The sequence below is a fragment of the Mya arenaria genome, chromosome 13 (genome assembly GCF_026914265.1).
Source record: "Mya arenaria isolate MELC-2E11 chromosome 13, ASM2691426v1".
NCBI lineage: Eukaryota > Metazoa > Mollusca > Bivalvia > Myida > Myidae > Mya > Mya arenaria.
The window spans coordinates 30,842,164-30,861,498 of record NC_069134.1 but is presented as its reverse complement, the minus strand read 5'-3'; the positions used below and the strand labels follow the sequence as shown (position 1 = coordinate 30,861,498).

Sequence of the window (19,335 nt, the reverse complement as noted above, 5' to 3'; positions counted from 1 at the left end):
AATGTAGGTGATTGAATAGTGCAATGTTAGTTTGGTACGTTGATTCTTCCTATCAAAGCAGTAGAACTTTAAGAGACGAAGGCCTATTTACGGATATTAGGTCGAGTAGATGATATCTTCTTGCATGATGAAGTGGCCAGGCGAAGAAAAATTGAAATGTAACATAAATGATTCTGCGTTGGCAAATTTGGATTATTGTTAATATTTCTCGATACATGACACCTGTGCATATATAAATCTATAATAGGGGTAGTATTAAAAGGCACGTAACTACATTTCTGATGGGCTGAATGATACAAGCAACCTTTCAGTCAACAATAAGGATATTTTTGATGGCAACATTTTCTTGTTCGACAGTAGAAAAAGGGACGTTTTCAACAATGTATTAGGAATTGTCGCCAGCAAAAATGCTCTTCTCAATCCTCCTGCGTATTTGCCTTCAACAAAAGTATGTCAGAGCGAATGATAGATATATTCATGCTGAATGACAGTGTAGTCCTCAGAAAGAAACCCTGACTGAAATTAGGCTAAGTGATCGTGTTTAAGTTAGAAGTTATATGCACATTGTTTCCTCAAATGCGAAGGCAGTTATTGATATATGAGGATCGGGCGTTTTCTAAATAGCACAGACATCCCGTTTTTAATACTTACGGAACAAAGGGAAATCTTGACGTCAAATGCCGTGTTCTAAACCCTAAATTCGATATAATTAAGAAGAGGTCTCGGGTTTCTCTTCAAAATGAATGCATGTTTATTCAATTTTGCCGTATAATAATTAATATTTTATCTGACAACCTTATATCAGATAATGTTATATTGTAATAATTTAAGCGTGTTGTTTGTCAAAGGCGGTTAACAACAATCGGTAGCTGTCGATTGACTTACTTTAAAGGTTTCAATTTACTTAAAAACACCTGTTAGACACGATGTTGTGCTGCTTTCGATAAAAGTAAAAATGAACGTTCTAACTTTGATTATCAAGGCAACTTATTCTAGTTGTAATCATGTGAATACTTCTCATTGGTAACATTTTAATGAAATACTTTAAAATGGTATTGATGCTAAATAGATTTATCACAAATAGTAAGGTAACTGAAATATGAAATTCGATCGCATTCATGCGTTTGCATGTATATTGAAAAACGATGTTTATGGCACTAAGTGTTGAACTCGGTAAAATCAGGTCGTTACTTTTCCGTGTACTCGCATGTGGAATTAGAATTGATTTTGATTAAACCAAACAGTATCTCTTCCTAATATAATTCAGCTTTTATTTCAGACCAACAAGGATCTGTGTACAGAAACGCCTATCCAAGCACTTCCAGCATGATGTGCATATGTTTATCATTTCATCCTTAAACCAAGAGTCATATCTAAATATCCTGTTTGCACCACCTGGAAAACCAATTGCACATAATAAAGGCTGATTTATTTAACACGTATCAGCAAATAGGAGCGATTAACATAAAGATGTAACTTTAGTGGTTCGAAATGGCCAATTATAAGTTATGGACGTTTCCTAGTGTGTTATAGGACAAAAAGGCAACCATTATCGCTATGAAGGAAATACAACAACTGCATTTTAATATGCAGACCATTAATACATGTTCATTCCAACATATCTTTACATAACATTAAAGATACGAATGATAAGTTGACGACATGATTACTATGATATGTTCATTGACACTGTTGAACACATTTTGGCTTGATGTTGTAATGAACCTAAATATCAATTTAAACTTTTAGCTCGCTTTGAATGTCTATCTCGTGTTTCGCAAACAGGCTTTTAAGTAGTAAATGTGTTCTTGATCAACATTCCTGTAATCAAACTACAGTATGAGTCACAAACAACTATGCTAAAATAATCTCTAGAAATAGGGTTGTTAAGACATGTCGCTTTCGGAATACGTTGAATTTGTTTTGGCTTAAAAATGATGGTATATATATATATGACATTTCTAAGCACTGTTTATGCCGGTATGTAAAGTGATTGTTTCGAAATAAAAGCTGCTTAACAAATGGCTATAAAGAATAATCATATTTGCGATAATATATTGTAATATTATTTTAGACAGTACTTTCTATCGGAATAAAAATAATCACCTGAAACCTATCCTTCTGTTTGGTGTAAGCTTCTTATAACAACCTTTAGACCCTGGTGAGATATTCACACTGATGGTTCTCTTTGTACATTTGGGAAGTTTTTGGCACTCACATCGATCATTATCTTCAAGCTGACGAACTCAAAGAGATATATTCAGTTATCATCAACTTTATTGCGATTTTGAACTATTTTTATGCAGTGATAAATTGAAAAGTGGCACAATGCTTATACTTCATTACTATCATCTTACTTTCCATAGATGTTTATCTTACATTTTAGTGCAATAACTGATGGAACCTTAAGTGTGATTATATGCACTTTCATAAATCAAAGCAATACACCAACTGATAATCACAAAGGCTATACATCATGTGTAGCTAAACAAAGTCAAAGGAATTAATGACGGGTGTGTATTTCCAAGTGGTTTCACCACATTGTCTCCAAAAACCAAATATCAATATGTACGTCAAAAACATATTTTTGAAACGTTATTGGTTCATGAATTATTTCTAAAGCAATGTACACTATTACCTTTGTATCTGTGAGTCAACGTTTGTGGGCACTATTGGCATTTGAGACTAAACCGCTTGACGAAAAGTCTGATAGTCATGATCACGATTGTTTTAATGCAAGATAAAGTTTCATTTATTATTAACAAAACGCTAGAAATTACAGAGACGAGCACAGTAGCCTTATCATTTAACCAGTTTCCCTTTTAAAATCAAACGGATCAGGGGTAAACACACAACCATCAAGAGAAAATACCTTACAAGACAACTTTCAAATTAAACAATTATCAGTTTATAACATTAAGTCTAGATGTTGTCTTTGGTAAATAACCATGACCCTTTGACTTAAAGCCTAAATTTGTTTAACAGAGATATATTAATTGACTATACCATACACCTTACAAAATTCCCAGTTGCTCTGTTTTCACGTGCAAAGGTTTCTTACTGCACTCAAAAAGGTTATTTCCTGTTGATGCCTAGCTATTCAGATTTATTTTTCAAACAGTATCAGTTGAATTTTATATTGTTTTAGATTTATTTCGAGACAGCACTCGATGCTTGCAAAGTCATAACCAGTCATACTCAGTCAGATACTGTTTGATGCAAAAACAGTATCTGACATATAGTTCATGATAAGCATGGGTATTATTCAAACAAACTTGTCAATCAAAACCGACACAAATCTTGATTTGAAACCCAAATGAAAATAAATCTTGCTTTTTCTTTGATATGTAGCTGAGGTCCATCAATCCACGATTTCATCGAGCAATACTCTTTAATTTTATTAGGACATCTTCCTGTTTGGTAACTGTTCAAACTATAATATTGGAGCTTCAACTGCAAACTGGAAAAAAACGTATTTCAATTTTAACATGAGTCAAGTTCGTTCATAATAAAAGAAAACATAGGTATGATCGCCTTGATGTCCTTTCATGAGTATTAGTACAAAACTAACTCCTTGGGAAAATAAAATTGATTTTGCATAATGCATTGAAGATCATATGCACTAAAGTGATTATGGGAAAAAGTTCCTGTTCAACGCATACACACACAAACACATATCGCTATTTTGAACTATGTTATTCTAATGTTCTGGTTATGTCGATGTTTTGTTCGACCTTTTCGGTAAATTTTTACACTATTGCATTTTAGGCATGTTCATCTTTTCTGATGCGGAACAAATCCTCATATTGTCTTATTAAGCGCACTTCTGTGATGCTTTTGTGAACGGTTTTTCTATTTTAGTGTTATAGACAAAGACAAAATGATGCAACTTCGTATTTTTTACCAAAAATATGTTGTTTTCTTTTATTCTATTTTCTAAACGCAGTATTTCTTGTGTTATCATTATAAAAAATATCAACAGTGAACGTTTGACATAACGTAATGGCAACATGCGAGATAAAAAATCCCCATAGGCGGTATTTCAGACAATTTTAATTATTTGTGCCAATTTATTTAGAAACGCTCCCGGGATTGAAAATAAATTATGGCACCCGCCACGATGCCAAAGGCAGCACAATGTTTATTTATATTAATGAACTGTGCTTACGATTATCAATGTGTTTTAACGATAAATATTCAACAGGCAAATACGAACGATGACAGTGAATGGTGTATCAATACTTCGTCTACCAAAAGTTTGGTGCGGACTAAAAATGTCCAATAGATAGAAGGATTCATTGTGCCAATACCTTGTGGTTTTGACATCATAAGAAAACAGATATGTTATTGGTATTTTAGACATTTACCATACACCGCAAATTAGGTATTCATTTTAATTATAAAATATGTGTTTGCATTATAATGTATTTATGCACTTCCTCTACAATTGGTGCCTAGGCTATCCTGTCAAAACGTCACTGCATATACACAGCAACATTTGACTGTACGCTTGGCCTTACTAAATGCTTTGTTCCACGATATTTATGGAAATCCCAAAAGTCTACTTTGATTTACAATTATTTTTCATCGAATACCAGCTTAAGTGGTAAAAAAGTCATATTCATCTTTTTAGTACAGGTATCCTGTATTAGTCTTAAGAAAAAAAACAATAATACAATGAAAACAACAGGAACAAGCCCAGTAGTCGAAAAATAAAAAAAATAAACCCTATTTAGAGGTACGAGGCAAAATGAAAAAAATATTGAAAAATAAACTAGAGACACAAAGATATGAACAATACATAAACAAATTCAAAGACCACAAACAGATCACGTACTCAGCTTTCGAACCAAAAAGAAACTATATTTGTTTGTTTTTATTATACTTAAACGCAAGCATTATATGTTGCATTTTGTATTTTACCAAACATACAGAATATATCGCAGGTAGGCTCATAGCAGAATGCAATACATTTGTTTACAGTGTACACAGAATATTCATGCGTTCTAAACATTGAAAGAGCAATTACTATAACAACATTCACAAATGACTCCATACTTGTGGATATGTCACAACACCTTATCTTGATAACTATCCACATTTCGTTTAGTTTTTGCGACCGTAGTCGTTCTATTCGACAAATGAGATCGGATATTTTTTAAACGTCATACAACGTTCGTCTACTTCTTCACCGCAAGCAAATCCCGAAAATCATTTTTTCTTGCTATTTTTCTATGTCACAGGTCAATCGTCTACCGCCTGCTGACTTTGTGCGATAGGTGTTGACATATGGCCCTTTACATTTGGTTTGTCATTCAATTTCCGAATGCACGTGTGTATATTGACGTTTCCATTACCATTTGATATGCAACTTAAGTATTCATTCGGTATCAACGGCGCAGGTGTCTCAGGTTCATCGATTGTAGTAGTGGTCACTCCGCATGAGCAGCAGTTTTGTAAATCATTCGTTGAATGGAGAGGAAGAAGGCCAGAATGTTTAAATGGTGTCAGAAGCTTGTCACCCACAAGTTCAAACTGCGAATAAAACAAGACTTATATTGCAATTGAAACTACATGTGTGTTTTAAAACTCTTAGTAAAATATCTTAGGCTCTGTGATAGCATTAATTATACAAACAAATTTTATCATGAAAATTTCTAACAAACCTAAGCATAGATTATACATTAATCTATGTTGTGAATTTAAATTATACCTTCCAGATATCATTTGTACTTACGTTGTTGGTTGTATATACTTGATGATAAAAGTACATTAATCATGTATGCTTTAAATCTATTTTCGGGCTATAGTATCACCATGTATGGAAGTGAAAATATCGTTTTACATTACATAGGGGAAAACAGAACTAATGTTCACTCACCACTAGAATTGCTGTTGATAGACCGACAGCATATCCAACGATGACGTCAGCAGGGTGGTGCTTGTTTTCATGGATACGACCGAGGCCACAGATCAACGAGAGGAAGATCAGTCCGAATTGAAGAAGCAGTTTCACAATCCGAGAGAACGACACATGTAGCCGCCGTTGGATGTAAAACTGGAGAGAAACATGTTTTAAATAAATGAAAATTAAATGAAAAGTCATCATTCGAAGTCTTGAATCGGCCATCTTTATTGGTTACCGAACAAAGTTATCTGAATTAAGTAATGAATGCAAATATATATATATATATATATACTAAATATCACTACGAATATATACTTTACTTACACTAAAATACACTGCAATATACATAGAAAAGGATGCGTGGCCAGAAGGGAAAGACTGTCGACTGTCCCTAAGCTCGTCTGCTCCGTACTCATTTTCGGTACACGTGTACTCGTTGATGTACCTTGCAAACATAGCAAATATAATAGTTTGAAATTAACGGTTACAAAAATAAAATCTTTTTTTAACATACTTATTATATATATATTAAAACCACACACGGTCATAAAGTCACCTCTTTAACTAAACCTGATTACATGCCCCATGTTCTCTGCTGTAAGCATTACAAAAGCTTGCTATATTTTATTGTCAGACTAATGTGCCAAGAACCGCCAGAATTGGTTTACTGAAGGCCATTTTTAACAATATAACTTTCTTTTGTAGATGTTCCACATGAGCTTACCCCGGACAAAGTGACCGATTAAACTGGGGCTGGCAAACGTCTAAGAAGTTAGGCCGGAGTGAACCCAGCTGGTTTTTTACAAATTCCACAATAAGCTGTTGCAGCTGGAAGCCCACGAGAAAGACGCCATAGCCACGCACACAGAAGCCTAGTTCATCAGCAGCCTGGAAAGGACGGTGACACTTCCGTTCAGCCGCGTTTAGCAGCTCCACCAGCAACACCTGTGACAGACAAGTGTTATGCGAAAAGAATCATAAAGTTTGAAAGAAATGATGATATCAGAACAGCCAGTAATAAATAAATACCAAACAAATACCAAGCAACAAAGCGTACAAAACATTGCAGACTGCAAGAACAGAAAATGAATTATTACAACAGATCATCTAATGGCATATCCTTTTTCGTGTCTTTCATAGTTTGTCTATGGGCGATGAAGTAGATTTATTCAAATACTGAACAGAAGATTAAAATTTCAATTCCAAAATAAGAACAGAGCAATGTACGGTGTTACATATTTTATAGTTTCATATTTTTGCATTTGTGAATTGATGCTTTATACCAAAGAAAATCTTTACCAGTCACATGATACCCTGTTAAAATGCACATCGACTTGTGTTATAAGCATTATTTTATTAAAGACATTTATGAAACTGTAGAAACCATATAATCCCTCGCCTAGTACATCATGTGTACCACATTTAAGACTTACATACCACGCCAATCGATACGCTTAAGCCGGCGATGATGAGAACGGAAGTGGAGACGGTTTCGGGCCGGTAGGGGAGAGAGAGGGTCGGGTCGTCACATAGAAAGCCGCGCTCGACCGGCGTCCCTCGGAGGAAGAGAAACAATACCGGTATTCCCACTTAAAGTAAAGAATTTAAGACAAGAGTTTGAATAGTGTTGATATAGTTCTATTGAGTTAAAAACATAAAATACATTATTATAAATACACTTAGTCTGATAAAACTTTCAATATATTAACATGTTCAGTTTAACACTCAGATTCTTATATTGACGTCAGATAAATCTATTTTGTCAGCTAATGTTTCATTTTAATTGAATACGTTTATGATAAACTTCTCCTAAAATAACATATACTTTATTTGGGATTAGCTTACATCTGAGTTTCAAAGTTTCTTAAAAAGAACTTGTAATTTAAATGTAATTAACTCTCCGCTCAAGTACTCTCTAGCATTAAGGCTGACCTCAGCGCTAGATGATCGGTATTTTATGACATTTAATGACATTGAACTTGTTTCGTTGTTGATACAGACATAGAGAGGAAGGTTTGCTCAAATGTTAAATGCGAAATTGTAAGACTTAGAGCTCTATTGATTACCGTAGCTGTTATTCGATCGAACAATAAATTTTCTCTCTGAAAACAGCAACTTTTCCAGTGTTCAATGGTAACGTTTTCTTTTGGATATACGTGTTAGAGTGCAATTTGTACTCTTAAAAACGTTGTCACACATGGCATTGCGTAGGAACACATACCTAGATGTTGCTTTTAATTAACCTTCGATTTTAAATGAGGCAGGGTGCTTACATGAAAATATCATTTAAATTTAATGACGTACATAAAATTAAAGTGCCATATGTATCTGAGCCACGGCTCTACAATAAATGATGTTATTTAGACTGTTTCCAGAATCCAAGCTCCCTGCAATTATTGTTTTGGAAGAGGCTCTTCCATGCGTTCGATCAAAGGTAATTTTCGAGCATATGCGAGATTCGACGGCAAAAATAATAAATTTTGATGTTTTGTTATCAAAATATTCAGGATATTGGCAACTAGAAACAAATTAACACTCTTTCCACATGGAGTTCTAATCGTTGCGATTAACTGATCTATGTACTAAAGAGTTCCACGTTAACAAGCAGTAACGATTTCAATGTGTTAATAGATACGTCTGTACAGTTTGCAGAAAATCTGAATATTCAAAAACATTGCTTTGAATGAGAGGAATGTTCAAGAAATGTTGTCTTGAAAGGTTTCATAATTATGAAGATATGTTTAATGGCGGCATGATCAACATTTAGTTTGTAACATTAAAATGTTTCTTTCTTTTATTGAAGTCCGGTAAGCGATCAATACACATTCTAAATTACCCACTAGGTTTCATTTATCATAGTCGAACAATAGGAATAAATACAGATTCTTTACATTTAATAAGTAGTTGTAATAATCAATGGGGAGATTTCCTCTGTGGTCAAATTTCGCCATCCTCATAGCATATTATGGCTCATGTTTCGGTTTAATATTTCATAGCTGAAAACTTATCCGTTAATGCGGATAAAATACCAAAGCTATGGTACTATCGCGACTCCCATTCAACTTAGGAAAATAGATTCACCATTAGCTATGTAAGTGATTATATTTGAGAAATGGACACATGCCGAAATATAGTGTCGTCGATGTCAAGGACCCTCTCATATAGCGCTAAGTTCTTGTTTACCACTGCAGAACTCTTAGCGACTTAGTGCATGCATTCCTTTTCAATGATGATGTATGAAATGCGAAACGGCTATGCAGACAACGAGAAACTACAATAATACTGTTGTTGTAAACACAGCAGAAACATGCCAAAAATGTAAACGAGTTTTTGGCCATGTTATCTCGTCTTATATACTGTGATGACGAATACTTATTTTATTTCGTATATTGATCGAACGTGAATGTATTGGTGATGAACCAGCAAAATAAAATATGATGTCGTATTTATGATGTTCTTACTTGTTTTATAGTTAAATATTATTTTGATGAAAATTATTATTCGTTATTGAAGACCTTTATGAAGTAAGACTGAGTTTGAGCTCTCGTTTAACCTAAGAACCCTGGTGCAATAAGATATTACATTTAATTAATCTATTATATAAATGTAGTCTGTTCAACATGTAATATATTGTCAAGGTAGTTCAAACACAAGCCTCTGATAGCAGGGAAAAAGTAAAGTATAGTAGCTAAAATATCTGCGTGCAACTATAATCTTACTTCATCATGAAGTTCATGCACGCCTTTAAAAAGTAACCACTTGACAATGTTTTGCAGGCAGATGTCAATAAACGATTTATAGCGAATGAGCTATAGACAAAAATCATTGTGCTTGTACAGGTTCAAATACGTCAAAGGACCACCCGTTAGTTATCAGACCGTCTTCTGCTTTGTTAAAACCGAAACAGACTGGTAAGCAATTGTAAAATCTTAATTAAATCCACTTAAAAGCGCATGTTCAACCGAACAATTTCCGTAAAATTTCATTGGTCTGCGCCGCCGTTTCTGACGTATTCATTTCCGGACCGATATTGTTTGCTTTTTTCCACCTACATCAATGATTATAAATGTAATCCATATCTCGTAGTGAAACCAATACGTATATTAGTTGTTGTTTTTTAAAGCTGATTATAAAATACCACTTGACAAATGGATAAGATTTAAAAAATATTTTGTTAATTTTTCAGGTTGCCTAATGGCATGCCAATGTATTGTACGACGAACAAATAGAAAAAAAAAACGTGAACAAATATTTTCGTCACAGTCAATTTGGTCCCATGAGTATTAAGAGGCACATCATTAAAACTTTATCGTAACAAGATGAAAGAAAACATTTCCAACATTGACCGGAAGTTCATCACGTAAAAGACCGGTTCGATAGCCTGGCACGGAGAAGTGTTACTGTGATTCAAATTTGTGACATGAAAACTAATTATACAGGGCTAATTTTCCTAAACTTTATACGTTGATTTTGTCCTGTATGCGAAATGACAAGTCAATATGAAATGAGGAAACACATTTCAAATTGTGATAAAATTCGCTGATACATCAAAATCAAAGGGCATAGGGTTATCGTTAATAAGTGAAAGAAGAGTTTACAGTGGTAGAGTTAAACCGGTTAACGAAAATAAAACATCACACTTTTCCAAACAATTATCATTATCAAACGGTAAAATTAAACTTGCCTAATATATAACGATTAATTTTAAAACGTAATACTAATATATAAACGTCAGGGTTCCAGGGATTCCGACTGCGCCTGTTTTTCTTTTTCATTTAGGGTTCATAGGTTTCGGGTGTTATTTTGTTTTCTCATAGTCAATTTAGTTTATTAGCACAGTATTAGCGTTCTACGGTCGAAATTCTCTTTCGATAACTAAATTGTTCGATGCTAAAATTAAACAGTTCAGTAACATACAAATTTCTCTGAGGTAAAAAGGAACTGTTTCATAATTTGATTTCATCGTTAGTAGAAATAACACACATTTTTAATGTAAAAGATGGTGTTGTATATTATTATTGCTTTTTACAAATGATATTTAAACTTCTGTTTTAGTACACATCATACTTTTCGCAAAACAATATTCTTTGAGGATGAGCAATACACTCTTAGAAACGATAAAAAGTTAACTTCGAACATTCATGTTATACTTTGTTTTTGAACATATAGAATTGTACCAATTAGAAACATGATATGAAATTAATGCAAAGAATATTAAAAAAATAAATTGATTTATGTCATATTCTATTCGTAAGATCGAAATTCTTCAATATGTAAATTATTAGTTTTTAATATATAATTTTGTGTTGTAATTTGTTTAGTTACGATTATAAGAAAAGCCTAAACAAGTTTTCACAATACTCAAAATCAAAATAAAAAATACGCTAAAGATTTTATGAAAAACGGAAAAACTAAATAATTACCTATCATGTACAGGATAACATCAATTATTACTGCAAGGGTAATCCGCCACCGACATAATTGTCGTCCGTTTGCAAAACAGTTATCCATTTTATAATAACACCAGAACAAGATGTGCGGTCTAAGTTCCCCTTTGTGCCGTTAAATACACACACCACGATTGCTTTCCACCAATAATACAACGAGCACATTATCTGGTGCCGCCCTCAGCAATTTTAACACAAGATAGACGATGCTGTTTTTCTTTCGATGAGACAAAGGTTCCACTTATTTATTTTATTTGAATTTAAATCAACTGTTTAGATTGGCAATAGCGGGTTGGAGGAATTCACATGTAAACTGAATATTTTAAATCTTAGTTTGAAATTTCCGTGAGCCATTAAAACTATGTCTGTTCAACATCAAATATGCCGCTGAAATATTGAATAACTTTGTTTAGTTGTATTATGTCCCTGTAACATGTATTTTTTTACCGAGTCATGAGCTTAACTTCGTTTTCATATTAACACAATACAGTTAATATCCTTGGACAATATCCTCATGTTTTTAAACTCAAACATCCAGGTACGCATTTAGCAATACAAGTATCCTTTGATACCGACACTCCAGCGCTCAGCGTTCACTGAATACAAAAGTTATTCGAAAAATACTTCCAAAACACATAAACCCAGAATACAGTTGTTTAATCTAAATTAACAACCATTGAATACCTATTTAACCGATAGATATTATTGTGAATTCCGACACAATATGTATTTATTTGCGTAGTAATTATTCTGGAAGTCATACTTGCCAATTTCGCTGATGGTTTCACTTCTTTTCTGATTCTTTCTCTTCTTAACGTGAGGTGTAATAATTGATTATGGAGAGCTGAATATCACATTGTATTAACACACAAGTATGAGCGTAGGACTCAGTCTGTTTTCAACTCATAGGTAGCTGTCCGAGACATTGATTGTATACTGTCACAACTAGTGTAATCGTTTGTAGATCTAAATCTATAATGTTTATATAAATAGCTGTCTGAGAAATTCATAGTTAAAACAATTATATTGTTCTGAATTGTCTCTTATACTTGCTACGAGTAACTTTCAATTACCTTGCTCTCTTACTATATACTGTATATGTACTAAATGGCTACACATGTCATTTTCAATTATGTATTCACCTTTTGACATTTCTTCTGGTTTATGTTGTGCTCGTTTAGGTAATACTTAAAAACACAAAACAATGTAATCCGTGTATTCCCTATAAAGATCGATGGATATCTGTGAGTGATTTCAAAATAGTTGAGTTAGTGGTAATGGATTTCACAACTGATCGAAATATTCAAAGTTTTACCGCGATTCCGTATTAATTACAAACAATCATTCATACTTCAGGCATATATTTTGAAACTGTCAATTAATTGTTCAATAAGCTAATATTTTAGTTGTAACCTATAACCCGTGTATTCATTTGAACAGATTGTCTGTCAATCGTTGTTTCATTTCATTTAAAATGAGTTTAAAGACTTCCACACCAAACTTTTTAAAACCGCAATATATATTGCCTAATATAGTCATTGTGTAGCTCTAAGTTAAAATGATAAGTCCTTATAATTGATTTTCTAAACTCAATTTTGTCTTGTCCTCGAAAGGAAATGAAACGCCCTTAACAGGAATGTATACTAAAAGACAATATTATATTTAATCTACATCTATTTTGTGATTGGCAGAGACACATACATCAATAAATTACCTCTTTCCTTTCATATGATAGTGTTTTATTTTGGCATACAGCTGGTGGACAACATAACTTCAATTACAGACATGTCCACCAACGTACATATATATTCAGAAACGTAATAAATACAATTTAGATGTTGGCGATTTCATTTTGCTGACCTGCATCAATTTGTATTCAATTCCCAAGTGATGTATGTAAATTATGCTTTAATGTGTAGTATATACACTGACACATCAAGTCTTACACTCTTTTCTTAGACAATATTAATGTATACATTGTGGTGGTGAGGTTTCTGAAGTGAGTGTGCTTTCATTTAAACTGTACACTATACATACTAGTTTAGGAAAAGCACCATTTCTTTACATCTAAAATGCGCACAACACCGTACACTATACGTAAAGCGCTAACACTTTATTTAGGAATTTGCATTTCAATCGTGTAAAATCAGTTACACAAAATCAGACAGCAGGCAGACAGTAGGGAATCCTTCGATTAATATGCAGAAATATAATTTCTTATCTGACAGGATATCTCTGTTAACGCCACCCAAGCGACACAAGGCTAGTCCCTTCTAAATCCGATACCAATAAGCAGAAATTTTCAACATTTAAGTGTACCATAGGTAACAAGAGAATGACACTTTATAGGTTTCAGTATAAATGTAATGTTTGAAAACAAGAACATTGAAGAGCTGAATTCTAACTTGTCTAGCCTGATACCAAATAAGCATACTTTTGTTTAGCATACTTTTGGGGAAAACTGTATCTACAGCGAATTCATTGGACAATTAATTCATAGTTTTAAAGGTAGCGTTAAGATCGGCAATATATAGCAGTTTAAAAAAGTGAAACATAATACTACACGAGACAAATTTGTTTATGATATTTTGCAATTAGTATGATATTCAAAATCAAAATATATGGTACAGATAAAGTGATGATCATTAGTTTATAATCAATTTTGGTCATTTGAAATGTGAAATTGCATGCCTCTCGTTTAAAGTATATTGATCCGTATGCTTGATATATAGGCTCTTCGTTAAATTTTAGATTAATTGGCGTTAACATGTAGTTTCAATTATAATTTTTGTGAAGTAAACATTTGTTCGTGGAAATTGTCGATAAATTTAAAAACGTTATTGTGCAAGTTTGAAAAAAAAGTATTTGAGGGAAAGTCAGATTGTTCATAACTGTCGAAAGCATCCATCAGATACCTTTTCTTGGAATGCAAATCTACCTTTGATCAACGATTTTATCTTGTGCATACTCCTTTCGAATGCGCAAACGATTTGTATCTCTCTGACAGGTTTATGTTGACGACATTTGCACCTTGTGCAAGGACGAGATACAGATATTTTATGTAAAAGAAAATGACATGCTCAATTATCTTGAAAGGTTCCGTTTCATGTTGAAAAGATGCCTGTGCGGTGTGCCCGTGTTGTTTTAAACATTTTTTGTCATTCATTTTACTTTCGGCTATTTGGCATGATCCTGAGGCGTTCACTGTTTCAAATTAATACATAATTTTAACAACATACATGATACAATAATGGTGATGATCAATGTTTGTAATAGTCCAATATTTGACAAGGTTTACTCTTTAAATATAGCCAAGAAGCTGTTGCCATACAGTTTTAAATGCAAAACAATGCAATGAATTTTAGTTAAAAGCAATGGCTACAGTTTCGCAACCTGCATCAATCTTGAAACTGAAATTGGAAAATTGTTGTATTAACAATTAATTAATAAGTATTATCACTTTGAAAACATATTAAACCAAAAATAATTTATACAATATAGCCTAGAACAAATCACAATGCCAATCCGCGATGTGATTTCTTTTATGTGAAAACAGAAAAAAGAAATACATCGCTATCTCGTTTCTTTATAGTCCATATCTAACAATGATGATTTTTTTTAATATGTATTTGTTTTTGTATGACGGACTAAAAGATAACACGTAAAACAATTACAATACAACTGAAGCGACGTCGATGCTAAGTTCAAACTGCGCACGTTCGCGCGTAATATACGAACGACCGCTGATTCGAACGACCGCAGTTTTACTCTCATACAAACTGTAATGTATGAGACTCCGGATGATATTAGCCTCTTGCACTCTGGGTGTCACACAACTTTTTAGTGGATACAATTTACGATAGGTTTATGAAATATTCATTTCGAGTCCGAATTCGAGTTGCACAAAACAATCAATCGTTTCCGGTTATAATCTCCTCCACGACTGTTAGTTTCCTTGAGAACCTCATCGGAATAAGGCAACTTCGTTAACCGTCTACCGTACAGCAAGTGTGATGAAGTCAATGGCTCCGTTTCGACCTTTCCTGATGTGACGTTACGTTAGTTGAACGTAGTTTATGTATGAAGTCCATATCTGATCGACCAAGTATCTGCTTGATTGCAGTTTTGGTCAACGATCACGCGTTCCCACCATCCTCGGTACCAAGATGCACGCTTCAAAGTTACACACCAAAATGTCCATTTGTTATTAAGTTTTTCTTGAACTGCTCTCATTAAGAAAAGAACACGTAATCGGTTTGTTGCTCAAACAAAAACATGGTTGGAACGTTCTTCAAAGTTGATAAACATGGAATTAGTTCCAAATGCATAGCTCGTGTTGCTGGACAATTGAATACAAATGTACGCTTTCTTTTCATGCTTTTCCTTCCCACGTATAAACAGCGCACCAATAAAGTATACTGACGTCACTGTGAATTGATCGGCTTCGTCGACTCGCACTTAAGGAAAAGGTGGTTGATTTGTCGCTTGATAGGAGTTCCCGTTTACCTTCCAACATGAGACGCACGTCCGTTACGTGGGCTGTTAAGAAAGTTGTTTGCCTGTATCCAATACTTCTGTCTCAGGTAATTAACTGTTGAACTTGGTCCAACATGTAGGAGTCACAAATAAACGTGTAACTAGTTGTTTTCGTGGAGTAAAGTACGGGATTTTGGTGATTTGTGATAATTGTGAATGCACCCGCCTTCACGATCAGCATCAGCACAATCTAATAACAGTTTCAATTATTTCAACAGTGATAGACGACCTCCATTTCAACTCAAATCCTCGATTTCGTTGTCATACACGGTGTGTTGACAACTTCGGACACATAACTCTTTTGACTCATTCAGTTCACTGGCGGTGACATGTTCAAATATCGTTGTTGCGATGTCAAGTCTGAATTTACGTACACAACCTAATTTGTTTGCAATCACGCGTAGATACTTCCCAAGTCTTGCTGTACCTGTTGACACTTATGATATTTGGGATTACTTGAACGTAGTTTCAAGAGCATTGTTTCGACAGATGGGGCATAGACTCGTGTTCGCAGATTCCGGATGTGTACACGGTAGTCGTTTGGGTGTCCCATGTCGTCCATTTGTCGGACTCTGACATCAAACGTGGCCCTCTGAATTGCAGGTTTTTTTCAAAGAAATGCTTAAATGTTTCCATTTGTTACTGGTCTTGATTTTACTTTGTAGGAAAATATCTCCAGGTCCGGTTCATTCATTCTGTGAATTTCATCGACTCTTTTTTTTCACAAATCGTATAAAACACTCGCTGTTTGTAGCCACTGTTAAACCACAGGACTAACTGACCACAGCTGAATCTTAAAAATGCTTGTTTATGCACGTGTCTTCCGATTCACGTGCCTATTACTGCGATCATTACTTCTAACCGTGCAACGGCAAGCCTTTTCAATAATGAAACGCGCGACTTGGCCATTAGCGCGCTGATTGACTGCCTTTGCAAATGTGAACGGCTACACCATGTGCCGTTATACTAGCGTTTAAAAACACGTGTAGTGTACTTTCATTTTCAAAGTTGAACAAACATCTTTTGAAAGATCTAGAAGAAACATAATTCACGTCCCGATCTTTTTTACTTTATTTGCTTAAGCTCCAACGGTAGTGGCGTATCCAGTTAACAGCTCATGCAAAATGAGCTGGCACGATTGGTGATTAGTATTAGTAAACCAAGCGGATGATACATTTAAGATTTGTGCTGCAAAACATGACAGCGTCCAATCTTATGCTGAGAGGTTTCGAGTTTCCAGGCCTGTCCCTTTCCTGTTCATATTGGTTAGTATACACGAATTCTCTGGTGTCAGGTGTATGCGTGCCTCTTATTTTTTGGTCGGTTGCATGGTGATGACTTATGACTAGTCTTATGAAAACAGTTACTGCGTGAAGATATATCAGCTGATAAAAAGGAACGTTGAAGAGTAATATTAAGAGGACATGTGTTAGATGAGGTAATTCAGTAACGAGATAGCAAGATTTATCAGTCAATGCGCTGATTGACATATCAGTATGCTTTAAACGATAATGCTACGATTTGTTCTATGTTATCTTTAATAGCATCTATGAACTAATTTAGGTTCAACATATATTATATTTACAATTTTGTCAATACTTACTTTTATTCTACACAGCATTTTTTAAGATAACAAAACAAGGTTATACAACACTACGCCTAATCAAACGGATACAAGTGAAAACGCAAGCTAAATTAGATGAAAATTGCATGATGTTGGTCAACAACTAGAACAACCGATCAACGGCAGAATGTAAACAATGTTAAATAAAACAAAAACAAGAAAATTGTAGAGAAGGTTTGAGTTATAAATGTATAATAAAAAATATTGTATGGTTTAAGTCTATATCGTGGAAAAAAATTATACCATTTTTTTACGTAACATTAACTTTAACGATGATTGTACCGATCTTATTGTTAATAAGTAAGTAATAAATAACAAGACGAATGTTGATGCTAGGCATCAAAGACGCGGCTGAATGGGTTTTATTGAATATAATACGTGAACAATATCGATATCAAATTGGCTCAATAAAGTCATGTGACAATATATACAATTGTTAACATTCCGAATTAACACGGAAATAGCCGAACTATGACGGATTAATCAACTTTCTAGATCGTAGTTACTCGGTCGTCTCCAGCATGCGTAAATTATTTAGACTGGTACCTTGCATTATCACCGATAAAATTATTGGTGTCGGGTCGATTCGGCCGAGATATCATTTCGGCCTGATCCTTTTCGGGCTACTTTTATTCATTAATGTTTTTTTTTAAATCGTGTGAATTACGCTTTGAACTTTCATTTTATATCAGTTAAATTTAAATTGTTTCAATTTCGTTATTGCGACTTATATTTGTTAGTAAAATCGTGTGAATTAAGCTTTGTACTTTCATTTTATATCTCTTAAATTTAAAATAGTAAATGAATGTCGTGTTAAGGCACTTATATTTGTTATCAAATGCATAATTTAAACTATTATTAACAATATGCCCGTAAATTCTCACATGCTTATTTACTTCCACAACGTGTATATAAATCGTTTTCACAGAAAGTAAATTTCTAAAATAGCGAACTCGTATGACCGGCCACCAGTCAATACAAAAACACAGAAAATATCTATTTTTAATTTCCGGTTTTCAACATTAGGCTTATTCGTTTTATATGACGTTTTGGACGTTTTACACGCATCAAAAGATTATTGACGACAAATTTTAATTAATTTAAAAGTTGAATAAGAGTTGATATCATTAACAAATCTTCTTTTTTTCATAACTAAAATTTATCCATATACACTTCCCCATTGGCATTTGTAAACATAATAATACAATGGAAGCCAAGTCGATTATCCAATTCAACAAAGCTCACTGCTAAGCCTTTAAGACACTTAATGAGAGACAAACATCGTATTTAAAAACACAAAATTCAAATGCATCTTTACTACATGAAACGGAACATTTTATGATAATTGATCATTATCATTTTTTTTACAAATACAAATAATTGTTGGCTTGCACAGGGTTTTCGCAACAGGTACATACTTCGTCAACGAAACACTTCCAGTTAGATAGAAATCGCTTTCGCAATCACAAGTAGTATGCATATGATAAAATCGTATGGCAAAAACAGAAATGCATTTCAATTAAAATCTGACAAAACATTTCGACAGTTACAATGGAAATCTATTAATACTTTTTAATAAAATTACTGTAGACAATGCAGACGCTATTTTGTTTGTTTGTCTTGGTTGTAACATAGCAGATAATCGACGCGATTGGAAACTAATGGTACTTTTTCCGTTTATGATGCCAATGTTTAAAATAACATTTTTAAAGCTAGCAAATTAATCATTTGGCAGCCACAGATTGAAGCAATCAAACAGATACTGAAACACTGCTCTTGATTGATATGGTACACCAATCAAGATAAAAACATTTAGTAAG

General features: G+C 33.8%; 1 protein-coding gene across 1 annotated transcript; it reads right to left on the bottom strand.

Annotated features, from left to right (window-relative positions):
• Nucleotides 1–4,804: 4,804 nt before the first annotated feature.
• LOC128213283 (phospholipid phosphatase 1-like) lies at nucleotides 4,805–11,787 on the bottom strand. The gene is made up of 6 exons (XM_052918882.1): nucleotides 11,332–11,787; nucleotides 7,346–7,497; nucleotides 6,633–6,853; nucleotides 6,233–6,353; nucleotides 5,882–6,058; nucleotides 4,805–5,535 (listed from the first exon to the last, which is right to left on the bottom strand). Exons 1-6 carry the CDS (start codon nucleotides 11,417–11,419, stop codon nucleotides 5,245–5,247), a joined length of 1,050 nt encoding a protein of 349 aa, XP_052774842.1. The 5' UTR covers nucleotides 11,420–11,787; the 3' UTR covers nucleotides 4,805–5,244.
• Between the last annotated feature and the right edge of the window lie 7,548 nt (nucleotides 11,788–19,335).

Coding starts and splice junctions, on each gene's coding strand:
- LOC128213283 (XM_052918882.1), bottom strand. CDS start 11,419: ATGGATAACTGTTTTGCAAACGGACGACAATTATGTCGGTGGCGGATT. Junction 6,854..7,345: donor TAAGCGTATCGATTGGCGTG/GTATGTAAGTCT, acceptor TGTCTGTCACAG/GTGTTGCTGGTGGAGCTGCT. Junction 6,059..6,232: donor ATATTGCAGTGTATTTTAGT/GTAAGTAAAGTA, acceptor GTTTCTCTCCAG/TTTTACATCCAACGGCGGCT.